The sequence below is a fragment of the Phyllostomus discolor genome, chromosome 2 (assembly GCF_004126475.2).
Source record: "Phyllostomus discolor isolate MPI-MPIP mPhyDis1 chromosome 2, mPhyDis1.pri.v3, whole genome shotgun sequence".
NCBI classification, from domain to species: Eukaryota; Metazoa; Chordata; class Mammalia; order Chiroptera; family Phyllostomidae; genus Phyllostomus; species Phyllostomus discolor.
In genome coordinates, this window is record NC_040904.2 from 210431829 (window position 1) to 210457416 (window position 25588).

Here is a 25588-nt window from a genome sequence, read left to right on the forward strand (position 1 = left end):
ACCGCAGAGCGTGCGTCCCGCCTCTGCCTGGCTGCTCCCTCCCAGGGGCACCTCCCTCCCAGGATGTGCTGGTTTGGGAAGCAGGAGGTGGTGTGCCTTCCACCGGTCTCAGGCAGAGGCAGGCCCTTCTTACACTGTGTCGCCTCCATGGGCCTGTGGGAGGCGAAGAACGGGCCCTAGAGATACTAGGTGCTAACCCCTGGACCCTGGGAATGGAGTGTACGTGGCAAGGCTTTGCAGAGTCACCTAAATGAAGGATTGCGAGATGCGGAGATTATCCTGGTTTGTCACGGTGGGCTCTCCATGTGATCCACGCGTCGTCTCAAGAGAGAGGCAGAGAAGAGGACAATGTGACCACAGAGGTGGAGACCGCAGCGTTATGTGGCCACAAGGCGAGGGACGCTGGCAGCCTCCAGAAGTGGGAAGAGACAAACCTGAGCCTGGGGAGGAGCGCAGCCCTGCTGACAGCTGGCTTTCTGTCCAGGGGTTTTGATGTTGGACTTCTGGTCTACTGAACTGCGAGAATAAATTTCTGTCGCTGCGAGTCAGCACATGTGTGGTAATTTGGTACAGCAGCCTAGGAAAGTGACAAGGACCCGGGGAAATTCTCGGTTTGGGCTCCCACGATACACCAGGCCCCTCCCTCACGGACCCGTGCACCAGACTTGAGTGATCTCTCTCTCTTTCTCTCTCTCTCACACACACACACACCCCTGTCTCCCCAGCCCTTCTGCCCCCGCCCCTCTGCCATCTGCTCGCGCAGTGTCTCTGCCCTGCCAGGCTTTCCTCTCTCGGTCCAGCCCCTGTTTGTTTGGCTGGTCCTCCCCCAGCCCTGCTCTCCTCCTCTGCACTGCCCTGTCCTTGCTCCCTCTTCCCACACTGCCATGGCATGGACAGTGGCAGGTGGGAACGGGGTCTGGATGGCCGACAGTGCAGCCACTGCGGCGGGGCCACCTTGTACTCTCGTCATCGCTGGGCACTTTGCCCTGGTGGCCCCTTTCTTCATTTGAAACAAATTGTGTTTTACGACTACATCAGTAGATGATTGTATTCTAGGTTCAACTTATTAGTAAATATTCATTGTTATGATATTTAATTTTTCCTTTGGATTTTAAGAGAACTGCAAATACAAGCCCTGGCTGGTGTAGCTCAGTGGATTGAGTGTGGGCTGTGAACCAAAGTGTCGCAGGTTCAATTCCCAGCCAGGGTACATGCCTAGGTTGCAGGCCATAACCCCCAGCAACAACACATTGATGTTTCTCTCTCTCTCTCTCTACCTATCTCCCTTTCTTCCCTCTCTAAAAATAAATAAATAAATCTTAAAAAAATAAAAAAATAAAAATGGTGTTAGTTATAAAAAGAAGAGAGAGAGAGAAAACTGCAAATACAAACACTTCCGAGGGCGCCTGAAGCATCCTGGGCCAACGAGGACTCCAGTCTACAGTGTCTGTGGCGTTATGGCTGAGACGAGACAAATTCACATGGACTGCCGAGTCCTGTGGAGGAAAAGGGACAGCATGGCCACTCTCTCAAGAGGAGAGTGCCTGGACCCTTGCCTTGTCAAGATTTTATTGACTTTAATTTGCGTAAGAATACAGGGCGTATATGGAAAGCTCATCAATCATTGTCAGGAAGTAATGATCAAGTGGATAACATTCAAAGAACTCGGAGGGCCTATTTTGATTCAGGGTCAAATAGCTGAAGGGCCATAGAACTTTGGGGAAACAAACTAATTTTAGACTTGGACCCTTATCATTTAAATGGACTGTATTAGCGAAGCAGGTTTCACGGGATCTTACGCATTCTTTCTTAGCCCTGATCGCCCTGGAGAACCTGCCCTTTCCCGCACAGGGCCGCACCCACCTCCAGCATTGTTTCAGGCTTAGGTCGAGCAGGGGAAGTGAGGCAGCCCAGAGACTAGGAGACTTCTCCCAGACAGAATGAGGACTCAGGCTCTGTCAAAACCGAGGGGTGAGGGTCCATCATCCCCCTTCTCCATAGCCCCCCAAGTCCTTCCTTGGGGGCCCCCTCATGACCATGCCTGTCTTAGGTCATCATCCCTTGATGAATCTTACCCGTCATTGGCTAACCGGTCACGCAATGGGGGCCAGGCAGGGTGAAGTAAAGTGGGCAGAGGTGGTGCTCCTGCCAGGGGGATAAGCTTTGCCTCCTTAGTGGCTTAGGGTCCCAAGGTCACCACTCCCTCAGCCTTAGCCCTGGGGGTTACAGCTTCTGAAACCAGGCAGGGTGGTTCCCAACACTGGGCCCTGAGTGCCACTCGGGCATGCAGTGAGGGGAACCAACCCGGGCGCTCCTGGGCCACAGAACACCCCTGCTCTCCTTTGGAGAGGCAGCGGCTGTGTGAAGTCCCGGGTCAGTACGGGCTGCGGTGACCAGCGAGGGTGATGGGCATCTGTAGTCCAGGTTCCAGGCCAGGGGCACCACCCACCGGCTCCGTGACCCTGGGGCAGCCACATCGCCTCCGAGCTGTATTCCTCATTCGCTCAGTGTGAATGATAACACCAGTCCTGACTGTCATCTGAACGGCTGTGCGACCTTGGACCGGCCAGCGAGGCTCTCTGGCCTCTGTTTCCTCATGTGTGCGGGCCCGTGAGAGGAGCCGCTCCAATACAAAGGGCTTTGCCACCGGCGGTCCTGGCCAGGGGCAGGGAGGGTCTGTCCTGGACTCAGTGGTCAAGTGTCCTCCATGCGCGTGCAGAGACCAGGGCTTCCCCGTCATAGCCCCACGTGGTGGCGGAGTGATCTGCGCATGCGCCTGCCTCCCCCAAGGGCCTGGGACCTGTTTGCCAGGGGCCAGCGGAAGGAGATAGCGCCATAGGCCTTTGTCAAAGGACCGCATGAGAGAGAGTCCTGGCCACCTCCCTGCAGCCCAGGCGACCGGCTCCAGTTCCTCCCAGCTGAGGACACCCGTCGGCAGTCAGGGCGTCGGCGTCTGTCATTAAACCATCCCAGGCAGAGCATCCCTGGTGGGGGCGGGGGCGGCGCCTTGACTGCCAAGCGCCCGCGCTGCGGGAACTCGTCTGACAGCTGTGCAGAGGCGGTGATCTCAGACGACCTGGTGCCCCGGCCCCGGGGCAGCTGCCCTGCCCCCTGGGGAGCTGAGGTGCACTCCCCACTCCGCGCCGCCGGCCTGGCGACGCTCTGTATTCAGAGAGCTCAAACAGGGCGGCCTGTTTTATGGAAGGAGCAGTCCAGGATGAAGGGGGAAGGCACCGGGTCCAGGTCACTAAGCGGGCCAGCCAGGCGTCAGGGACGGGCCCTGGACGCTCCCAGTCGGGCTCTCATGGGTGACTGGGCCTCAGCCATCCCTGTCCCCCCAGCCCCCCACACACCTGTCACAGTGCCCAGCTCCTAACAGACGTGCACCGGCAAACCACTTCAGTGTGCTCCCCAGTCTTCAAACACCCCCCCTGCACTCCCCAGCACGGCAGCCGCAGGCCCCCGGGGGACATGACCCTCACCCCGCCCGGGCCGTGCCCACTCCCACACCCGGCTGGCCTGCCCTTTCCCGTGTCTGGGCCTGACGAACTTCTCCTCACCTGTCAAGGACGGGCTCAGAGTTCCCAGCCCCTAAGTATCCAAGGAAGAAGGCACGGCTCCCGTCTCCTGCCCCCACGTTCCGAGCGCCCCTCTACCCACGCAGGTCTGACGCTGTGCTCTGGGGGAGCGGCGCTGGTCACCCGCAGCCCCAGGGGTCTCGAGGGTCAGAGGGGCGAGTGCCTGGCACTCAGTTCGTGAAGGTGACGTTATCACTGACTGTCCCCCTGCCTCCTGCCCTGGGGCACAGTGCCCGGCTACCTGGAGGAATGGCCAGCGTGGCTGTGCTGTCGAGGAAGGTCGGGGTGGCCCTGAGGCCTCTGAGGGCGCTGGCCCACGCGTGGGTCAGGCCTGGAGGGCTGCATCGAGGGACTGGCCTGACATCCGTGTGAGCTCGTCCCTGCTGGAAACGGACTCTCAGCCTCTGGGCGCTCCCACCAGCTGCTCCCCAGCCCGTGGGGATGCGGTGAGGCCAGTGGTCCAGGGCGAAGCCTTGCCAGTCCCTGCTGGTGGGCAGCGGGGGCAAGCCGTCTGGCCTTTCTCAGCCTCGATGTTCTCATCTGGAAAATGGGGTGACAGTGGCGTGTCCACGAAGTCGACACATCGATGTCACAGAAGCCTGGCCCAGTACCTGGCCCATGGCAAGCGCTCAACGTCAACTACTTTTTAATTTCTAAGCATTTATGTGTTTATCCGGTGCCGCTGAGAGCGGCTCTGACAGCAAGGCGAGCTCCGCTGGAGAAGGTGGCCGAGTGGGCATATTGCTGTCACCACACACGGAGCCCCGGGGGGGACACTGGCCTCTAAGGGTCCCTCGTGGACTGTATGGCTTTCATGGGCCTCTTCCTCCATACAAATAATAAATTATCTATTTTGGGACTCTGCTGGTATACAGACAAATGTATAATATAGGCTAGATTATACTCATCCCCTCCCCCCTTCTTACAGAAAAAATACAACATTTCCATGGGCCCTAGAAGTGTCGTGGGCCCCGGCACTGTGCCAGGCCAGGACTCCTGACCCAGATTTGGGGAGTCAGGGAAGCTGCTGGAGACAGTGGCCTGAGGCAGGAGGAGGAGCCAGGGGTCAGGGGGTGAGAGGGCACTGTGGGGACAGTGCTCAGCTAGTGGGGACACTGCAGGTCCACCAGGCCCACAGCACAGGGATGGTCCCTGTCCCATCCCGGCCCTGTCACTGCGTCCTCCACTCGTGCCCCCAGCACAGCCATAGTGCGTCTCCAAGCCACGCACAGCCTCGGTCACTCGCTGAGCTCCCACCCCCAGGACCCCGCAGAGCCCTCTGTCTCCGAACCAGTCTTAGCTCGCCCACTGGCGCTGTCAGGACAGTGGCTGCCGCCCCTCCCTGCAACACCAGGTGGCTGTGGAGACAGACGGGGTGGTGCGGTGGCCACTGTCCAGGGCCTGGGGAGAGGACCCCCGTGCGGCCCCACAGAGGCAGCTGGTGCCCGCAGCAGCGTTGTTGCTGGCGTGGCCGGCAGGCCTCTCCTGCGCCAGGACCAGCCTCGGCGGCCCGGTCCTCACTCAGCACGCTGCTATCCATGCTGCAGCCTGGGGGGGGCGGTGCAGAGAACACTCCCTCACGGGTCCCTCGGCGTGCTCCCCAGAGCAGGCTCAGGAGTGGTGGGCCCTCGGCCACGGCTGAGGGCAGTTCGGTCCGGGGACCCAGTTCATTCAGTCCTCCTTCTGGGCCCAACACCGCCCCACCCCCCGCCCTGTTTCCTGGGGGTCTGTACGTCCTGCCAGCCCAAACCCTTCAGGTGCGGGGGACTCTGGGTGGCCGGCTCCGGTGGCACACGCCTGGTGTGGGGCTTCAGAGGCTAAACGCGCCCGTCTGCTCGGCTTAGTCCCACTGGCCAGCGAGCTCGCCTACCAGCACCTCCGGGGCCTCCGGTCCACGCGCCTGGGCGCCGTATCCAGCATGGCCCGCAGCCTCCGGCCCAGGGCCTCCTGGAGCCCAGAGACTCCCACGTGCTGTTGCTCGGGCCGCGGGGCTGGTGGTCAGGGGCTGTGGGCTTGAGCAGGTTCACTGCTTGATGCCGAAGGGTGGAAGGGCGGGGTCCGGTCGGCCAGGGCTGCCCTGGGGCTGGCCTTCATCCCTCTGCTCCAAGAGAGGGCTCGCTCTTGTACCTGGGGCATGTGCGTGCGTGTGTGCATGCCTGTGTGTGCACAGAGCAGACGGCACGCTTGGGCCACTCCCCTTGGGAGTGACTGACCTTGGGCAAGCCTCAGCAGGCTTGTCCAGCCACAACAAGGGGGAATGTCCTGCCTTTAGGGTGCCCCGGAAAGCCCACCCTGGACTCAGCCCTCTGAGCTGGCACTGGCTGCCCACCGCCCCCCGCCCCGTCTTTGTTCCAGACTCCCTCTACCTCCCAGAACTGGTCCAGCCCCCAGGACCCACCCTGCCCCCACACCCAGTCCCCAGTCCCGTGCCTGCTGCTCAGGGACAGCTCCCCGGTGTGTGCATGTGTGTGTGTGTGTGTGTGTGTGTGTGTGAGGCCTGCTCCAACTGTCCCTCCGCTGTCTCCTGCTGGCCGGCTGCCCAGGCTCTCGCCACACAGGCTCCAAGTGTCCTGCAGGTCACCCTCCCTTCTCCTTCTCCTTCTCTGTCGGGAGTGGTCCAAACCCTTCCGTTTGTTTCTCCCCCACATCCCTGTCCTGCCCTCCACCTCTGTTACCCTGGCCTCCTCCCAGGGTTGACCCTCAACAGTTTCACTCTTGGGGTCAAGGTGGCTGGTTATTCCTAATATAGGCCATTTCTCAGCCTTCCTCTTCCGGCCCCTCCGCCGCCCACGCCTCCCACCCCGACCCTTCAGAGCCAGGCGCCGGCCTCCGGCGCACACCCCTCCCCTCCCGTGATCGTCAGCCTGCCTCCTGCCTCTCTCCCCACGATCAAACGCCCCTTTGGTCTCTTTCCCCCCCACCCCGCCCCGTCCGTGCGCCCCCCTGGAGCCTCTCGTGCTGTGGCCCCGCCAGCAAGCCCTTGTTCCGGAACTGGCTCGGGGTGGTTTCTGGGAGCGGGTGTGGGAGGGCTCGGGCACTGATCTGCTGCGGGGATTGCCAGGCCCCGGGGGTCTGCCCTGGGCCAGGTCCTCAGCACCCGGGCCTCCGCCCTCAAGGCAGCCCTGTGAGGTGGGGACTCCCGAGCAGGCCGAGCTGCAGGAAGGGACGGGGCTCAGAGTGTGAAGTGGGGGCACTGGGCCAGGCTGGACCATGAGGGTGGGCACCGGCCTGCTCCGGTACCCACACAGGCAGAGCACACAGTAGGGGCTCAATACATGTTTGCCAGTGAAGAGCAGGAGGAGGTCAGGTCCGACAGGCTCAAAGCCACCACACCTTGTCCCACTTGGAGGGTACCTGAAGGTACCTGGAAAGGTGACCTGTGGCCTGCCGGGCCTCAGAGAAGAGCAAGGTGCAGGCAGAGCCTGTCCAGACTCCCAGTGCCCTCTCGCTGGCCTTGGCGGAAGCAGTGGTGGCGAGTCATGTTATGCCCATGTGTGGCCACAAGAGGTCGCCCCCCACCACCAACCAGCCGCAAGCAGACCAGCCTCCCCGAGCACTCCCAGTGATGGTAGAGGAAGGGTCCGTCGCAGGGTGGGCCGCTGGAGGGTGTATTGAACCAGGAAGGGGGCCCTTGGGTCACAGAGCAGGAGACCGGCCGGGAGAGGGGTGGCGGGTCTCGGGACACCTCCCGGGCACCCCCCCCCCCCCACCGCCGCCCGCACAAGGGCACCGTGCGTGTGCAGCCGTCCCTGTGGGCTCCTCCCGGCGGCACCCGTGTCACCCTGCGCCGTGTTCCCCGGTCCCAGCAGAATCCGGCACAAAGACTGTGCTGCAAGTTTTGGCAAATAAACAAAAGGTTGACAACGGCATTCACTTACTACATCTATTGAGCACCAGCTGTGTACACAGCCTGTGCTGAGCCCCGTTGCGGGTACAGAAGGCAAGGAAGGTCCCCCGGGCTCCCGGAAGGGCCTCAGGCTGAGAGTGCTGGGGGACGCTCTGTCCCTGCCAGCGAGATCAGGGCCCCCACTGGACCCGCATCTTCTGAGCGTGTGCCGGCCCAGCCGCGGCTCTGCCTGCACGGCGTTCTCCAGGACGCCCCTCCAAGTGTGTGTTCCCTTGTCTCTGTGCCCTGAGGGCAGGGGCCACAGTGGGCACCTATTCGCCCCCCCCCCCCCCCCCCCCGAACAGGGCCTGGCGCCTTGCCAGAGTGCGTTAACTGTGCGGAGTGACAGCGGGAAAGACCAGCAGGATGGCGGCGGCGGGAGAGACTGAGGGTGGCTGCCCAGGCCCACCGGGGTGTGGGGGCTGAGCTGCTGCCTCACTGCCAACGGCAGTGCTCGCTCGGGCAGAGGCTCCAGCTACAGGAGCTAACCGAGATCCCCCTGACCACGCCATACCCTGGTCCCGCCTCCCGTCCCCCACCTCTGCGGTGGAGTGCAAGGGCCACTCCCCATCCCACCCACAAGGAGGAGGGGGCTCAGGGGGATGGAGGCACTCGCTCCAGGTCACATGGCCTGCCGGTGGGGCTGGTGCTGGGACTCGGGCTAACTGCGAGCCTCCCGCTCTTCCTGCCTCGCTGCCCTTCAGCCATGCGCTCTCACCCTCGGGAACTCCCTTGAGCCGCTTCTAGACTTCCACCTTTTCTCAGGGACCAGGTCGAAGGGAAGTGACTTTGTGAGTCCTACACAGACCTGAGGTCTTACGTGCGTGGCCTGGAAAAGTGGCGGAATGCTTCAGAAGTCAAGGGACAAGGTTCATTCCCTGACTCAGTTGCTGCTGAGGTGCCTGCCTCGCGTGCCCTGCTGCTTGAAGCTTCCTGGAGAAGACTTTTACCACTCCTCCATCCTCCATCCTTCATCCATCCAACCTCTCATCCTTCCCCCATCCATCATCCATCCATCCCCCATCCATCCATCATCCTCCATCATCTATCCATCCATCCTCCCATCCATCCATCCATCCCCCCATCCATCCATCCTTCCCCCATCCATCCATCCATCCCCCCATCCATCATCCATCCATCCCCACCCATCCATCCATCCCCCCACCCATCCATCCTTCCCCCATCCATCCATCCATCCATCCCCCATCCATCCATCCCCCCATCCATCATCCATCCATCATCCATCCATCCCCACCCATCCATCCATCCCCCATCCATCCCCCATCCATCCATCCTTCCCCCATCCATCCATCCATCCCCCCACCCATCATCCATCCCCCCACCCATCCATCCATCCATCCCCCCACCCATCCATCCATCCCCCCATCCATCATCCATCCATCCATCATCCATCCATCCCCACCCATCCATCCATCCCCCATCCATCCATCCCCCCATCCATCATCCATCCATCCCCACCCATCCATCCATCCCCCCACCCATCCCTCCTTCCCCCATCCATCCATCCATCCCCCCACCCATCCACCCATCCCCCCACCCATCCATCCATCCATCCCCCCACCCATCCATCCATCCCCCCATCCATCATCCATCCATCCATCATCCATCCATCCCCACCCATCCATCCATCCCCCCACCCATCCATCCTTCCCCCATCCATCCATCCATCCATCCCCCATCCATCCATCCATCCCCCATCCATCCATCCATCCATCCCCCATCCATCCATCCTCCCACCCATCCATCCATCCCTCCACCCATCCATCACTCATCCATCATCCATCCCCCCACCCATCCATCCATCATCCATCCATCCATCCCCCATCCATCCAACATCCACCCATCTGTCCATCATCTATCTGTTCATCTGACTGTTATCCATCCATTTGACCACCCCCAAGGCCGGTGGATGGCTCCCCAGACTGACCCTGACCCAAGTCCTTCCAACTCTAAAGCACGTCCACATGTGTGGCCACCGTCTCCCCAGTGCCCCATGAGCAACCTTGGGAAGGAGGCAGGGCAGGGGCTTCGAACCCTGCTTGGCAGGTGAGGACACTGAGAAGACCAAGAAGCAGCGTGGCCTGTCCCAGCCGGCGGGCTGGCCTCCGGGGAGGTTACAGAGCCGGGGCGCTGGCTGTGTTTCACTGCTGTGTGTCCTGGAGCTCAGCCTCTCCGGGCCTCTGCGGTCTCCTCACGGGGTGGGTGTAGGGTTACATGAGATAGAGAGTGGACAATGCTCAGCGAAGCGCCTGGCACACTGGGACGCCCTATAGTTAGGAAATATCATTAAAACCTTTTCATGTATTGATTTTAGAGAGAGAAACGTCGATTTGTTGTTCCACGTATGGATGCAGTCATCGGTTGAGTCTTGTGTGTGCCCTGACGGGGACCGAGCCCACAGCCGCGGCCTCTCGGGCCGACGCTCTACCCAGCGGAGCCGCCCAGCCAGCGCGGCCTGAAAACACTATTAATGCTAATTCGGAGCTCCTGCCTCCTGCTCTCCTCCCTACCCGCCGCCCCCGCCTTTCTAAGGATGAACGCCAGCAGCTGGCAGTGGGAAGCAGTCGCTCTAAATATGCAGCGAGAGGAACAAAAGGGAAACAGGGCAGGGGGTTGGCTCAGGCTGAGCTTCTAACCCCCCACCACCCCCAAACTCGGGGAGGGGTCTGAAGGGCATAACCAGATGCTGCCTGCTTCCTGTTCTTTTTTTTTTTTTTTTTAAGTTTTTATTCATTTAGAGAGAGGAGCAAGGAGGGAGGAAGGGAGAGAGACACCCGTCTGCAATAGATGCGTGGTCGGTTGCCTCTCGCACACCCCCAACTGGGGACCTGGCCTGCACCCCGGGCCGGTGCCCTGACTGGGAATCGAACCGGAGCTCAACCCCCTGAGCCACACTGGCCAGGGCACTGCTCCCCGTTCCCGAGGAGCCTGGCTTCACAGCTCAGTCACTTCTGCTGGGGGCGGGGTGGTCGCCGGTGTGGGCTGGTGCCCCATGACCCAAGGGGACACCCCCTGCCTGCCCGTAGGCGGGTCCCTGGAAGAGGACGCAGGGTGAGCGGGACTCCGGAGCTTCTCTGCATCGCTCCAGGACATTACATATCCATCAGCAGGCTTCTCCGGGGGCCCCGCCGGGAGCTTCAGAGGTGCCCGCCCCCCTGGCAGCGCGCCCACAGGCCTGGTTGCCAGGTGGCCGTTACCCGTCCTCGCCCTTTGCCTTCTCACTCGACCGCCTCGCTGACCCCCCTCCGGTGAGGCCTAGGGTTCTGGCGTCTGTGCAGGCCCCCAAGGGGGGGTCTCTCTGGCCTGGCTGGGCTCACTGCTGTCCCAGCGGAGGGACAGGGCCCTGAGGGTTGGGGCCAGGGACCTGGTCTCCAGATGTGCCTGGAAGGGCTGCCAGTTCCCCCCACGGACTCCGGCTGGGCCCAGGAGGAAGGACTGAGGAGTCAGTGGGCGAGCTGCCGCTCCCCACACAGATGGCAGCGGAGAGGTGGGGCAGCTCGGGGCTGCGGTCCCTGCCTCTGCCCAGAAAATGCTCGGGGCTGCTCAGCTGTGAGCGGAGGGAGGGCGAGGTGCGGGCCTGAGGAAGGCGCTAGAAGTCAGAAGGACTGGGGCACTGGGGACAGGCCTTGGGGACCCCAGCTCATGGCGGGGCACAGGGAAACAGAAGACCCGCAGAGGCGGCTGTGCCGGGAAAGCCCGGGGCCCTGGAGGCTGGCCGGCCCGGGTTCAGGGCCAGGCCCTGGTCGCTCCCTAGATGGACCCTGGGCAAGACACCTCGTCCTCTGGCCTTGCGCTCTCTTTGTTTGTACACGGGCACAGTGGCCACCACCTTGGAGGTCTGCCGAAAACAGAGGACACCGTGGCCATGAGGGAGGGGGCCCAGTGCCTGCGAAAGGTATTTCCTCCTCCTCAACCCCAGCGAACCCTTCGCCTTCGGCCCGTCCTGCGCCCTCTCGTGACCTTCACTCCCAACCCCTTCCCGCGCTCAGCACCGCCCGGCTTCCCTGCACCACCATTTCCCCGCACGTGTCCCTGTCGCCCCTCAACAGACGGTGCCTCCCCTGCACCCACCCCTCCCCTCCCCCGTGCCCTGTGCAGTGAGGGTGGCTCCCTTCTGTGAACCCCCATTCCCCTGAGCCCCCCATTCCACCCTCTCCCGTCTCCGAGCAGATGGCTTGAGCGCATCCTGTGTGCTGTCCCTGGGTCTGTCTCCCTCAACAGACCGCGGGCCACGTGCCGTCGAAGGTGGTGCCGTCTGCACTGCTTGGTCCCCTGCCTTTTCAGGCCTCTGTCAGCAGGCCCGCCGAGTCACGGGCCACGAGCTGGGGTGGCCCCGGAGGAAGGCCGGGCGCCTTCGGCTGGCACAGGCCTTGGGGACGGTCGGGAAGCCAAGCCACCGAGACCGAGGAAAGAAGCCCCCAGGAAGCACAGCTGCCAGGGTCCCGGTCACCTAGCCAGGCCGACAGCTAGCACGCTGCTGCCCTCTGACCCTCCAGGAGCACAGGTAGGGGCGGGGGGTGGGCAGGAGAGGTGGGGACAGGGCACGGCTGTCCCGCATGCTGGCTAGGACATGTCCGCTAGTCCGCCCTCTACCAGCCTGACCGCGCTGAACTCCCACCCGGTCCTGAGGGAGCTGGGGGTCGGCACCCCCCCCCCCACAGTAGAAAGGAGAGCAGCACGTCCAGGGTGGGCAGTGAGGACGGAGGGGACGGCCCGCACCGGGGCCTTGCCTGCCAGACACAGGCCGGGGCCTCCCAACAGCCTGGGAGGCTGGGCTTTTCATCCCCGTCCCGCAGATGGGCAAGCAAGGTGCCGAGGGGAGGAAGCGCAGGGGCTGGGCCTGAGCCAGATTTCCGGACCTCGGAGCCCACGTGCCCGCCACCCAGGCTTGCCTCCCGGCACCACGCGCGAGGCAGATTAGAGAAGAGCCACGAAGCAGGCAGAACACCCATGGGTGCTCCAGGCCTCGCCCCCCCCCCTTCCCATCTGCACCTCGCCAGCTCAGGTAGCACCTGGAGGGGCACAGGGCTTGGCCGGCACAGGCGCCAGGTCAAGGAGCTGGCCACCTTGCCTCCCCGTCTCCTGGCCTTGAGTCCCAGAGGGCTTAGGTCCCAAAAGCCGCCTGACCGGATAGTCAGCTGTGAGGCAGTGACATCGGCGTCTCGTCTGCTCTGCCCGCCGCCCTCGGCCCGGCCTGCACACAGCAACCACCCCAGCGAGCACTCAGTCCTCCGTGAGCCCACGGGACTCCTCCCCGCTGGGCCACCCCGGTCTCCGTCTGTGGCCCAAGCTTCAGCGGGCCAGCAGGTCTCGTTACACTGGGACTCAGCCTCACAGAGGCGTCACGGGGCCAGGGCCCAGGACTCCCGGGTCACCCTGCACGGGCCATCCAAGGAGACGGACCTCGGGTGTGAGGAAGGCGGGCGAGGGAGGGGGACAGGTGCCCCAGCTCTGTCCGTGTCCAGCATTCTCGGGCCCGAGACTGGGACCCAGCGGCCAGCCCCCCGGGCCGAAGGGGCTGAGTGGTCCTGCCACACGGCCCCTCGCCTGCAGCCCCCCCCCACCCCCGAGAAGCCCACTCTCCAGAGGAGTTTCCAGAGCCGGCTCTCGGGCCCCACCTCCCCGGGGCGTTGTCTGCTCCCCGGGCTGTGCTGTGCGTGAAGCCCCTCCTGCCTCCTCCCAGGACGCCCGGGACTCCCAGCGTTCAGCGCATCCATTGCCACTTCCTGTCGTCATCGGTGTCCCCTCCCCGGTCTGCCAGGAGCTCGCGGAGGGCGGGTCGGTGGCTCTTCCATCCTTGCGCCCACGCCCCGGGGGCCTGGCACTCAGTCGCTGTGGGACAGACACCTTTGAACTGAACTCAGTTACGTGAGACTGAACACGTCTTCGTGGTAGTGGCTCAGTCTGGCCGCCCAGGCTGTCCCGGGGAGTGTGCACAGGGCCCCGTCCTGGCCGGGGCCGCGGGCTGTGCCTGGGCCAGGGGTCCCAGCAGCCTCGCTCTCTGACCAGGCACCACCACTCTGGGCCCCCGGGGACACCACAGGCCGGGGATCCCGATCACGGCTCTCCCCAGCCTCCAGAGGCTACAGACCAAGTCAGTTTTTGGCCATTTTAATTGTAAAAACCATGACGTTTATATAAATAAGACCGCTATGTAAAATAGGCTTCACCCTTCTACTAAAACGCTCCCCCACGCGGAAAGGACGTAGAAAACCCAGCGGAGACAGGAGTACAAAGCAGCATGCGGTCCCTGATGAGAAGTGCTGGCAGGCCAGGTTCCCTGCTCAGACAGGCCTCTCGGCGAGCGCGCCCCTGGCCCGGCGGCTCCCCGCGGCTCCGTGGCACCCCCGGAGGCTGCGCGGCGGCGGCCTCCACACCCTCGGCCACTGGACACCGACTGCGCAGAAGGTTCACGAAGCCCGGCGGCGGCCGGGGCGGGGACAGGGGCGGGGACGGGGACAGGGGCGGGGATGGGGGCGGGGCTCTGGGAGTCACTCACCGCCTCTCCGGAGGACAGGGGAGAAGCTGCCGGTGCCCCTGGGGAGGACAGGCTCCTTCTTGGGGCCATTGCATATGGTCGGTCAGGGCGAGGACGGGGGGCCTCTGCCGGCAGAGCCGGGGCGAAGGGCAGGGGACTCCCAGGTGCGAGGGGACGTGGCCCCTGAGACGGGCGGAGCTGGCGTGTCCTCGGGAGGCAAGTCCCACCTCCCCGCCCTCCCGCTACCCTGTCGCATCTCCCTGCCCTTCCCACACGGAGACCACTGTCCGCACGGGGACCACTGCCCGCACGGAGACCACTGCCCGCCACCCCGTGCACCCTGGACTCGGAGGGGGTGGCAGGGAGCCTGGGGGAGAGGCATCAGCAAGTTCACACGCCAGGCACGGCTCAGGACACGGGCACACGGGATGAAAGGAAGACCCCAAGCTCTCCTCCTTCGGGAGCCGAGGGCCTGCTTGGGGCTGCCCCCAGCCCGATGATGACGACGACAAGGGGCAGGGACAGGCCCTGCGGGCGGGGGCGGGGGCCGGGGGCCGGGGGGCGGGGCGGTGTCAGGAGCACTTCCAGACGCACACGGCCAGGGTGCCCCCGAAGTACAGGTAGAGGAGGTTCTTCACCTCGTGCGTGATCTCGAAGCCGAAGCCTTCGCCGATCACCACGTGCCAGGAGGAGCCGAACTTCTTGTCCATGGTCTCCTTGATCATCTTGGCGGCGCTCTGGAACAGAGGGGTGCTCGCTGGGGCGTGTGTGGGGGGGCAGTGGGCGCGTCAGCCCCCTCCCGGGAAGCAGCAGCCTGGGTGGGAGCAAGGCCTGCTGACCCGCCCACGCCCCCCGCCAGGGGCCGCTGCACACGGGCCCGGGAAGCAGACGCCACCTCACGGGCCAGGCGGACATCATCTCAGGGGGCAGAGCAGTCAGGGTCTGAGCTCTGCCCGCCACTTCACGCCTGTTCCGCCCCCCCCCCCCCCCCCCCCCCCGTTTCTGGTGCCAGCCGGGCTGTTCCCAGGACTGAAGGAGTCGCATCTCCAAAAGCCCTTCGCGGATGGTACAGGACTGTCACTGTCACCGCGGGTGTCGGGTTCGTCCCCAGGGAACAGAAAGGCTGTTCCCTGACGGTTCCCTAAGCTCCCGGAGAGAAGCTGCACTGCTTCCCCAAGTCAGAGCGACAGCCCCACCCCTTCCCAAACAGGTTCCTTGGAGAAGCTTCTTTCAGGAAGAGGTGGGGGGAAGGGCAGAGGCCCCGGTCCTGGTGGGACAGGTCCCTGGCTCGGGCACCTGTGGTGCACCAGCAGCTTACCCCGCCCTCCAGTGGCAGGTGCCCCTGAGCACTCGGTCGCATCCCCTCAGCACACAGGCCCTCAGCACCACCCACTGAGGGCGCGGCACCCCCACCCCCGGCACCGATAGGAAATGGAGACGAGAAATGGCTCATCGAAGGTTAGGGAGCTGGGAAGGGCTGGGGGTGGGATCGGAACACGGCCGGCTGGCCCAAAGCCCGGGCTCTCACGGGCCAGGGTCTGCCTCCCCGCCGGCTGCCATGGCGCCGACCTCCTCACTCACCGCCGGACTGACGGCTGGGACCCCCGGACCCCGGAGCTGATGCCCACGGCCCTACCCAGTCCCCAGGACGGCGCCCGGCGCAGAGCTGGCGTCTGAGGGCTCTCCGGATGCGTGGGTGGATGAACGCATGCATGAGTGCCGGTGGGCCTGTGCTCCGCTGGCACGGGGCCCAGGGAAAGGCGCCCTACTCAGCCGCCCGCCTGACACAGGGCACAGGGGCGGGGCGTCACCAAGACCCCTCTGGCTTCTGTCCCTCCAGGCTGGGCGTGGGCACCAGGTCAGCGCCCGAAAATAGCGCCAGCCTCTTCCCTCGCCGGCCTCCACAGGCCACAGACGCTCCCAGGGACGGCGCTGGCCCGGCCCCAGCGGGACTCTCTGCGCTGGCTGTGGGGACCAGGGTGCTTGCTTTACCCACGGGGGTCCCCACGGGCCCGAGGGGCTGCCTGGCCAGGGGCGATACCTCGTTGTTGTTGGAGAATTTCTCACAGGCCGTGACACACAGCTCCATGGTCTCCACCCGCATCTCCTCCGGCATGTCCGAGTGCTGGGGACAAGGCGGGGCGACACACGGACACGGGCTCAGCCCACGGCCTGGTCTCCGGGCCGGCCTCTCGGCGCTGAGCTTAAGGCCCCGACACTGGGCGCGTGCCCTGCACGGCCCGGGCGGAGCCCAGGGAGGTGACCCAGCTCCTCACTCCAGGGGTGCGGCTGGGAACTGCGGCCCGGGCTCGAGCGGAGCCCCTGGGCTCCAAGGCCCAGGCCCTTCCCCGAGGGCACGAAGCTTCACCAGCACCACGTGCCGTGCCAGCCCTGGGACTGGGGAAGAGCGCCGGCCCAGGCATCGGTTGACCAGCAGCCCCAGAGCACAGCTGGACTGCAGCCGGGAAGCCCGAATAGATGGCCCGGCTGCTCTCGACGGCCCACGGTTTCCAACCTGCCTCTCGGCCTGCGGCTCCGCAGCCCACTTTGATGGGTCCCTCCCAGTCCCAGGGTGGCAGGGCCCTGGACCTGTCCCCACCCTCTCCTCTCCTCCAGCCATCTGCTCCCCAGGAGGTCCCCAGCCTGTTCCATGGGTTTACTTGTCTTATGTGCGGGGAGGGGCCCCACGACTTCATCCCGTGTTATCAGTTTGGGGCTCCAGACTACCACATCCAACCGCCTACCTGCCAGCCTCGCTCACGTGCTGAGAAGAGACCTTGCTTTTCCCCATAAACCCACTCTGACACTGTTGTTTAACCCCCTCCTTGACGCGGGCCAGGCCCCTGTCCGCCTCATTCACGGTGCCCGGAGCAGGGCCCGTGCACAGTGACCAGCCCGAACACGCACTTGCTGAATGGACGCATGAATGAGACAATGGTCACTGCCGACTTCCGGCCTCCGAGTCCCCAGCTCCTCCCAGCGGACTCCCTCCCACCGGCTCGCCAGCCTCGCTCTGGTGCATGGTGGGCCCCGGGGGCGCCCCGCCTCCCTTCCCCGGGCTCACCCTGACCAGAGGGAAGGTCTGCAGTCGCTTATAGTCAGCCTCGTCCTTCTTCCCCTCCACCTCGCCCATGATCCCTCCACTGTGGCCGCGGAGGAGACGGCGGGCTTCCCGGGGCTGCCGGGGCTGGCGAGGAAGACACGGGCGGGCGCTTCAGGAAGCAGGCCCTGCCAGCTTGGCGGGAACAGAAAATCTCTCTCCCCACAGGGTGCTGCAGAAAACAGGAAAAACCAGGACAAAAGAGTTGGCTTTACATCCACACATCACAAATTAGAAATGTCTCAGTAACAACTTGACACCTCCCGGTCCTCACTCCTCCGCATCCTTTGCCAAATGGCCAGCGAGCCTGCAGACGGGCGGATGAGTCAGCCCGGGGTGCTGGGCCCGGCGGCGGAGAGCGCCCCCGAGTGGCGCTGCTGCGAGCCCACACTGCCGTCGGCGGGGGCAGACGCGGACGGTGGGGCCAGGCTGGCGCCGGAGCCGGGAGCTGGCCCGGAACACGCCGGGTCCCTCTGCCTGCCCACCACATGCGTGATCTTGGTTTCCGGCACACGTGACCCACAGTCCTGGGCTCACGGGAAAGCACGTGCCTCCTGCCCCAGGCCCCGGTCTGCAGGAGGAACGGGGACCGCGGCACTCTGTCTGTGTCCCCGACGTCCCCACGCGGGGTGCTCCCTGCCCACCGCCCCTCGGGCCGCCCTGCCCTGCCTGTGTTCCCGCTGCCGCTGCTGCTCTCCACGCTGTGGCCTCAGGCTTAGACTCCTCAGCGGCAACACGAGGGCCGGCGCGTCTGCCTCCCGAGGCTGTCCTGGGAATCTGTCGAGACCACGCACGGGAGCCAGGCTCACGGGGCCAGGCGCGTGGCCGGCCCTCCCACTGGGGGGGGGGGGGGGACCGAGTGCGAGAATGCACATGGCTCTGACTGGGAAGTTATAAAGCCGGATGCACACGTGTACATTTTTGTCTTTCCAGATCCAGTTATCCAGCAACAGATGGGGCTTTTCCTGAAGAGATGGGCCTGGATACTTGGTGACTGGGAACGTTGCTGGAAACCCTGGTGTTTCTCTCATAATTCAATTTATCCTATAATTCAAAGGCCTTTTTTATCTCAGAAGAAGTGCTAATATACATGAATACAAACCACCGAGTTGTTAAACCCTCTTTAGCAATCCACATCCAGCAAATAGAGACAAATGTTACTCCAGCATTTCCCACACTTCCAAATGAAGTCCCTCTCATGGCATAGCCCCCGAACCCCCGGGATGCCCAGCACAGCGACCAACAGGTGGGCACGGACAGGTGGCATTCACCAGGTGTGCAGGGCGCCGGCCACTGTCCAAAGCGCTTTGTGCGTCTGCTCAGCTGGCCGCCGCAGGGAGCCCGTGAGCTCCGGCGGGTCCTGCGCCGACAGGGGCTCACAGCCGCTGCACCGCCCCCCTGAGGTCGCTCTGCCAGGGGGCAGCGGGCTGGGGTGTGAGTCCGGGCCCCGCTCCAGGGTGGGCGCTCCTCCCCCTTCGCCAGGCCTCCTCGCGGCATGGACCCCCAGCTGGCACCCACCAAGCTGACTCTGAGTGTGCGGCCTCTCGCGTGGCTCGTGGGGCTCCTGCCATGAGACAGCTAGCTGTCTGATCTCCCCTCCGGGGTCTGGCGTCCCCAGGCTGCCCCGACCTGGGCTGGCCCGGCAGGGAGCTCTCCAAGGGCCGCCTCTGGCTGCGTGCTCCCTCCCTCCCACCCTCCGAGGCCTCAGGGGCCCTCAGCGCCATCCCACTCGGCCTGCTCCCGCGCCCGAGGCTGGGAGCCTGCCGCCAACGCCGCCGCCGTCCCACCACGCTGGCATTTTCCGATTTCTCGGTGGACAGATGGCGCCTCTTATCTCATCAGTTCTGGGCGCTCGCACCATTCCGATATTAGTAGTTTTTGTTTGTCTCTATATAGACGCTGGCAAACCACCGAGCACAAGCTCATTGTACTTTGTGCCCACACTCCTGGTCTCTCCAAGTCCGGCGAACCACCTCGTCTCTGTCGCTCGTGGACGTCACGGCCGTCTGCAGGTCCGAGGCATGGCTTCCTCCTGCACGCGACCAAGCGCGCAGAAGGTGGTGGCTGCGCCAACGGTCCAAGGGTAGGGGCTCCAGGGTTTGTTTGCCCCCAGAGATTTTTCAAGTGAGAGCAACTTAAAATGCTGAAGCAGCTGCTTAGGCACCTCCCACCTACACATTTCAGTTTGAGCCAACTCATGCTCGGGCTGGAAAGTGCCGGCGTGGGGCGTCCGGAAGGGAACGCAACCGTGCGTGTGCCTGCGCTCCGGGAGGTCGGGGTCTGCGACGGCTGCTCCGACTCTCCGTTAGCACCAGGGACCCCGATGAAGCCGGAGCAGGACCAAAGCCCGATCTTCAGGAACCACGGGGAGAAGCCGTCGGGAGTGCCGGGGGACGGGGCATCACCCTGCAGAGCAGAAAGGGTGCAGGACCCGCAGGCCGGGGGTTTGGGCTGCAGCAGCGATTCTGTAGCTGCCATGCTCCTTCCCTCTTCCTCGCTCTGCGGCCTGGGGCGGGAGTTTAACCCGAGCCAGGTCCCCTGCGCTGCGGAACGGGACAATCCCGAGTTGGCCCCTGGAGCTGGCGAGGCGCCCAGGGTGTGCACGCGAGCCTCTGGAAAACGTAAAGCTCCCTGCACGATCACCACCCCACCGCTCTTCCTGCCGCCACACCACCGGCTGGCCTCCGTCAGCACGACTCAGCCACGTTTATTAAAGACCATGGTTGCGAATAGCTTTTCGTAACCACTCCGGGCGCTCCGGGGGCTCCGAGGGGATGGGACTTCAAGAACGAAAAGGAACAGTCACTGGGGGTGCTCCAAGCACGGAGGGGAAGGAGAATTTTTGTGACGTGGTCGGTACCCTTGGAGTCTGGCTCCCGTCACCCAGACGTGACTCAAAACCCTGCGGAGAGCGTGCGGCCCAAAATAGAGCTCAGGGTTAATAGCCGCATCCATCTTCCCAGCAGACGGGCGTGCCCCTGACAGCTCCGGGCCAGAGAGATCACGGCAGGCCTAAAAGAGAGCCCTTTAATAATGCAGGTGTGCGTGCGGCCGGGGCACTTGCGTCTGCGGGCGCCGGGGCTCGGCCCGCCCCAGAGCCCACCCTGGCGCGCGTGGGCCCCTCTGCCAGCCCACGCAGCCTCGCCCGCGTCTGAGGGGCGGCTGCTCCTAGGTGACCGGAGTCACAGGGCTCTTGGCCTCTCGTGGCCTTGTCAAAGCCAGTGTCTCTTGTCCCACTGTCCCCTGTTCTTCCATGGCACTGACCTCAGTCACCCTTTGTTGCTCGGTTTCTGAAGCATTTGGGGAAGAATCCTTAAGGGGGACAAGGGGTGTGGGAAAATGAATGGATTCTGGGAAATGAGGCCTGAAGTGTCACCAGCCACCTGCCCCGGGGGGAGGCCCCACCACTCAATGCCTGGCACACCCTGGCCCGCACCCTTGACCGCCGCCAGGCAGCTGGGGGAGGCAGGTGCACTCAGAGCAGGGCGTGCCGTTGGGAGTGTGGGCCCGCAGGCAGATCTGAATTCACTGCTTGGTCTGTCTCAGACAAGTGTCTACCTCCATCAGCCTCAGTTTTCTCATCTGGACGCTGGGACTAAGAAGAGACTCTACAGTAAATGTAGACTCCTGTCACTGGCGCAGTAAGACGGGGAGCTCCAGTCCCTTCCTCGTACACCAGCCAATGAAACGTCCTCGCAGTCGGCCAAGCCAGCCGCTGCGCGCTGAGTCCCCGCCCTGTGCGAGCTGTGGTGTCGTGCTGCTGCAGTCTGCGCTGCACGGTGGTGTGGTCACCCTGTGCTTTCCTGCCTGTCACCCCATTCCGTCCCCTCATTCCGTCCCGTGACAAACCGTGGAGGCAGCACCAGTCCCAGTTCTCAGACAAGGCGCCTGGGGCTCAGAGAGGCTCTGACGCGGGCCCAGGGGTGCCCAGGCAGCAACGGCAGAGCCAGGATCCGAACCCACATCGAGTCTGCGGACTCCACCGTTGTGCCTGCGCCCCGTCAGAGGCGAGTAGGAGACGAGAAGAAACACAAACACCCTCCGAACTCCGCGCCCCAGTCCGGGCCGGCTCCTGCTTACAGCCGTGTCAGGGATACAGCTTGCGCTCCTCGACCATCCTCCTGCCTTCCCCGACACGGGCACCCTCTGGCCCTGGCCACCGCAGAGCAAAGCTGGTAAGGTGTGGGGACAGGACCCCAGGGCCTGGGGGCATGCATCCAGGATGGCAGCGGTGAGGTCAGGAAGCCGGGCCTGGGAGGCCTGGGCGTCGCAGGTCGGTTTAAAAGGGGGGAAGCAGACACAGGGTTAACACCGGAAAATTTCACTAAGAGCATCAAAAACTCCATCACCTACTACAAAGGAAAGTTTTAACAGTAAGGAGATGGTTGCAGAATAAAGGACAGCCCTTCTTAAGAAAAGACAGTTACCTTTCATATATACACAAAGGTTTTTAAGAAACTGCCCTTATTTTTTCTCATTTTACTGAGGTTCAGTGAAAACTTCTGATGTGCCTTGGACCATGGGGAAAGGAGAAAGAAGGAAGGAGGGAGGGAGCGTAAGAGGAAAGGGAGGGAGGGAGAGATCAAGGCTGTTTCTTATCCTGGCCAGGAACATCAGTTGGTTAGAGGGTCATCCCCAAGGTCAAGGCCGTGGGTTCGGTGCCCCCATCAGGGCACGGACAGAGAGCAGCCGAAGAATGCATAAATAAGGGAGCAGCACATCGATGTTTCTCTCTCTCTCAGATCAACAAATGAAAATTCAACTGAATGAGGGATTCAGTTAAAAAGTGACATTTTCTTTACGTATGATATGACGTAACAAATAACACCAGCTCCCGTTATACACAGATGTGGATGAAACCCCAAATATCCTGGTTGAGACACAAAGCACACCAGAAAGCCGTGGCCACCGCAGCTGTTCGCTCCGCCCGGGAACAGCTCTTGCCATGGACAGCAGGCTCCGCAGTCACCCACTGCCCCCTTCCCCCTGAGGAGCACAGATTTGAACGCATGAGACTAAGAGTGACATTATCACAAACACAAATTGGAGTTAGCAGGGACTTATTTCAAAAAATATCATTCACAATCGTTCACACCTGGTGACATCTCACAGCCAGTCATGACTCAGCAGCGAGCTGTGCGCATGGACAGTCACCAGGGGGAGAAGGACTTCCTTCCGCTGTAGATGCCCCAGAGCGTGAAGTCTGGCGTGTGGCACGTGGCAGGTGACCGACAGATCCCTACACTGCCACCGAATTACAGTTCGCCCGCCCCGGCAGGGGGGAGGGCGCACCATCTCATTTCACACTAGGTGCTGAGCACTCATGTTAAACGAGGCGACAGGACGGGCTCCCCATAACTCTGTCAGATGGGCGCTGGGACCCCCACTCTTCTGATGGCCATGCAGGCTGAGAAAAGGGAAGTGACATTCCACTCGGCTAACAGGTGGAGGAGCTAGGGGGTGATCAGGTATGTACGACTTCGAGCTTATGCTTTTCCATCCACTCCACTCCGGGCAAGAGGTGGTCCCTGCTTTCGAGGAGCGGACCACCGGGGAGACCGGCACACGCACACAAGGAGCCAACTGTGGTTCGTGGCAGGAAGCAGTAAGGGCCACAAGACAGGCGTACAGACAGAGGAAAAAAGGAGAATTCTAGAGGGGGCAGGGAGAGGGCAGTAAGAACAGCTTGGGGGGTGGGGCAGTGTTTGAGTAGGGCCTTACGAGGGGAGAGAGTAGGGATCCTGACAGGTAGGCAAAGTGGGGGAGACCCTCTGGGCAGAGAAGAACAAACAAACCAAGTAGAAAACTCCAGGCGCTGTCTGTTGGAATCCAGAGTGAGATGAGGCTGGAGGACAGAAGCTGGAAAGGGAGAAGGGAGGAAGGAGGCCAGGGAGAAGAGGCAGGGGCAGGTTGTGGAGGTGTGGGAGGGCCCAAAACCCAGGCCCATGAAGTGTGCATATCTTTAGTGGGGAACGAGAAGCCCTTTGGAGTCTCTTTGGGGCTGGTGACCTGGTTGTGTTTGGGGGGGCATTTATCCTGTTGATATAACTGAGTTACTGGGAGGAGGCACTAGAGGCAGGGACACCAGTTAGGAAGCTAGAGCAGTGGCCCAGGTGACGGACATTAAAGACTTGAACCCAGTGGTGGCTTCCGAAATGAAGGGATGTGAGATCCTTGCTGAGGCAGAATCAAAGCAGCTTGGGAATGGACTAAGTGGGAGGGACGTGGCAGAATGACGCAGGGCATGGCAGAATGACGCAGGACGGCGCGATGCCCCGGGAGGATGGTGACGGCCCTGGGAGACACAGGTTATCTCGCCTAGAGCGGAGGAGATGGAAAGGCATCCGTGTAGCGGACGGACAGGGAGAGGGCAGGCCAGTCTGACTTTGGAACTGCTGAGTCTCAGTTGCTGGCAAGACACACAGATGGAGGTGTCTCGCCAGGAGCAGGCCACCACAAACCCAGGGATCATCAGGGGCAGAAGGGAAGCCCTGCAGTCCAACCACCACATTAGGGCGCCAGTCCATCTCTACCTCACCCCCGCCCCAGTATCCCTCCCACGGAAACGGGGCAGAAAGATCGGAGATGGAGATCCGGACTGGAGGGTCAGAGGGAGAAACGACCGTTCACACTAAGGGAGCTGGTGGCACTTCTGAGGGGAAAAACGTGGGGACCAGACAATGGAAGGAAAATACCAAATACTGACCCTACACTGCACTGGGCTCTTTATACTTCATAGTATCCCGAGAACTCCCAGAGGAGACGCTCTGTCGCATCCCGATTTTACACGAGCCCAGGGAGGTTGGGTAACTTGCTCGGGTCCTGCCACTGGGAATCACAACCAGGTCTGTCAGGTTCGTTCCACCTGATTCCTCCAATGGGATGCACGTCCTCAGGGAAGCCTACAGCTGGGTCAGAGAACCACATCCTTGAACATCAGCGACGAAGAGTCCTTAGAGATCATTTGGCCCAACTTCTCGTTTACAGATGGGGAAACTGAGGCCCAAAGAGGGAAATGAGCAGCCTGGAATCCCAGCACGTCGCCTACTGTCCAAGTCGAGAGGTCCGGGCCAAGGTTTTGGCGACCACAGGCCCAGCCTCGGGTGGGAGGAATTACCCCGCGAAAAGTGGGGGGGATCAAGGTGCTGGGGGAGGGGTTCGGGTCGGAGAGTATGGGGGAACGCAACGCTGGCCCGGGCCTCGACAGAGGAGGGGGGCAGAAGCGGCATGCCGAATTGCGACGGCGACTCAGTCACCCCGGAGCTCGCAGGTCTCCTAAGTGGGAGGATGTGGGTTGGGAGGACCGGGGGCTGGGGACCAGCAGGGAGGAGACTGGGGTGGGGCCTCCGCGGTGGGCGAGGCTCTGCCAGCCCCGCGGCGCTTCCCCGCTCCCCTTCGGGCAGGCCCTCCCCACCCGGCTGCCCGCCGAGCCCCGGGGCCTCACCTGCTCCCGCGGGGGCTGGAGCCCGGACCGCTGCTAGCTCGCCCCCGCCAGGGTTGTCAAGAAGCAAAACAAGAGTGTCTTAGCAACAGCAAGGAAGTCCTACCCCTCACCGGACGTTGACAAAAATTTCACTTCTTATTGGCGAATAGAAATGTCCTTCAATATCGAAGGGCCCTACAACGTCGAGGTTGGTACGGAAAGGGGCGTGGCTTAGGGGCCAGGGGGCGGGGCTTCGCTTATAGTCGTCTTAAGTGGGCCTGAGGAGCCAGGGACAAACAGAAGTTGTGGTTTTAGAGAAACAAACTTTTAAGAGCGGTATTGCCTTGGGAGTTTCTTCTAATCATTTGAAGTAAAAGATGCATTTTGTTGGTGGCGTGAACACTGAGGTGCTACTTTGTTAGGATCTCGAAAACCTAACAATAACTAGCATTTTGTAGGGCATTACAATACCGCAACTCTTTCAGGGACTAGGGTTCGTAACCCCTCCCGAACTACGGTATAAAGAGGCTAAATAACTTGTTAAAGGAGAGAACGAACTAAATATTTTCACTGGAGCGCACCCTCCTGTAGCTGCCTAATCCCAGGCCCTAGGCGACCTTGCACCGTCTAATTCACGACCCGTTGTCCACAGCCTACCTTTCTTCCCCTTAGGAGGGGAAATCAATCTGAGGGTATTAATACAACTCGGGAAGGGACAAGAACCTGCAGATTCAGGTATTTGATTGGTGGGCCAAAGGGTCAGTGGGGGTACTGACCATTTAAACATTTACTTTCTCACGGTGGGTACTCAAGTGAAACCTCGTTTCACATTCGCCAGCACTTACTGGGCCATCAGCCCCAGCCAGGCTCTGGAGATGCAGAGAGGAGTAAGATGAGGACTTTGGTCCCAGACAAGGCACAGCCCAGTGAGGGGACTGCTGTGTCAACAAAAGAGATACAGAATAATTCACTCTCCCTGGGTGCTGGAAGAGGAGTGGGCATGGTGCTGGTTCTCTCCAAGGAGGGAGGAACTAACTCTCAGAAAAGGTGGTGCTTGGCTTGGCTGGGTCTGTACAGGACCAGCGAGCGAACGAGGGTGGGG

General features: G+C 62.4%; 1 protein-coding gene across 1 annotated transcript; it reads right to left on the minus strand.

The window, feature by feature from the left end:
* Positions 1 to 14270: 14270 nt before the first annotated feature.
* DNAL4 (dynein axonemal light chain 4) lies at positions 14271 to 24612 on the minus strand. Its single transcript, XM_028532939.2, has 4 exons — positions 24508 to 24612; positions 17028 to 17235; positions 16005 to 16088; positions 14271 to 14700 (listed from the first exon to the last, which is right to left on the minus strand). Exons 2-4 carry the CDS (start codon positions 17094 to 17096, stop codon positions 14536 to 14538), a joined length of 318 nt encoding a protein of 105 aa, XP_028388740.1. The 5' UTR covers positions 17097 to 17235; positions 24508 to 24612; the 3' UTR covers positions 14271 to 14535.
* Between the last annotated feature and the right edge of the window lie 976 nt (positions 24613 to 25588).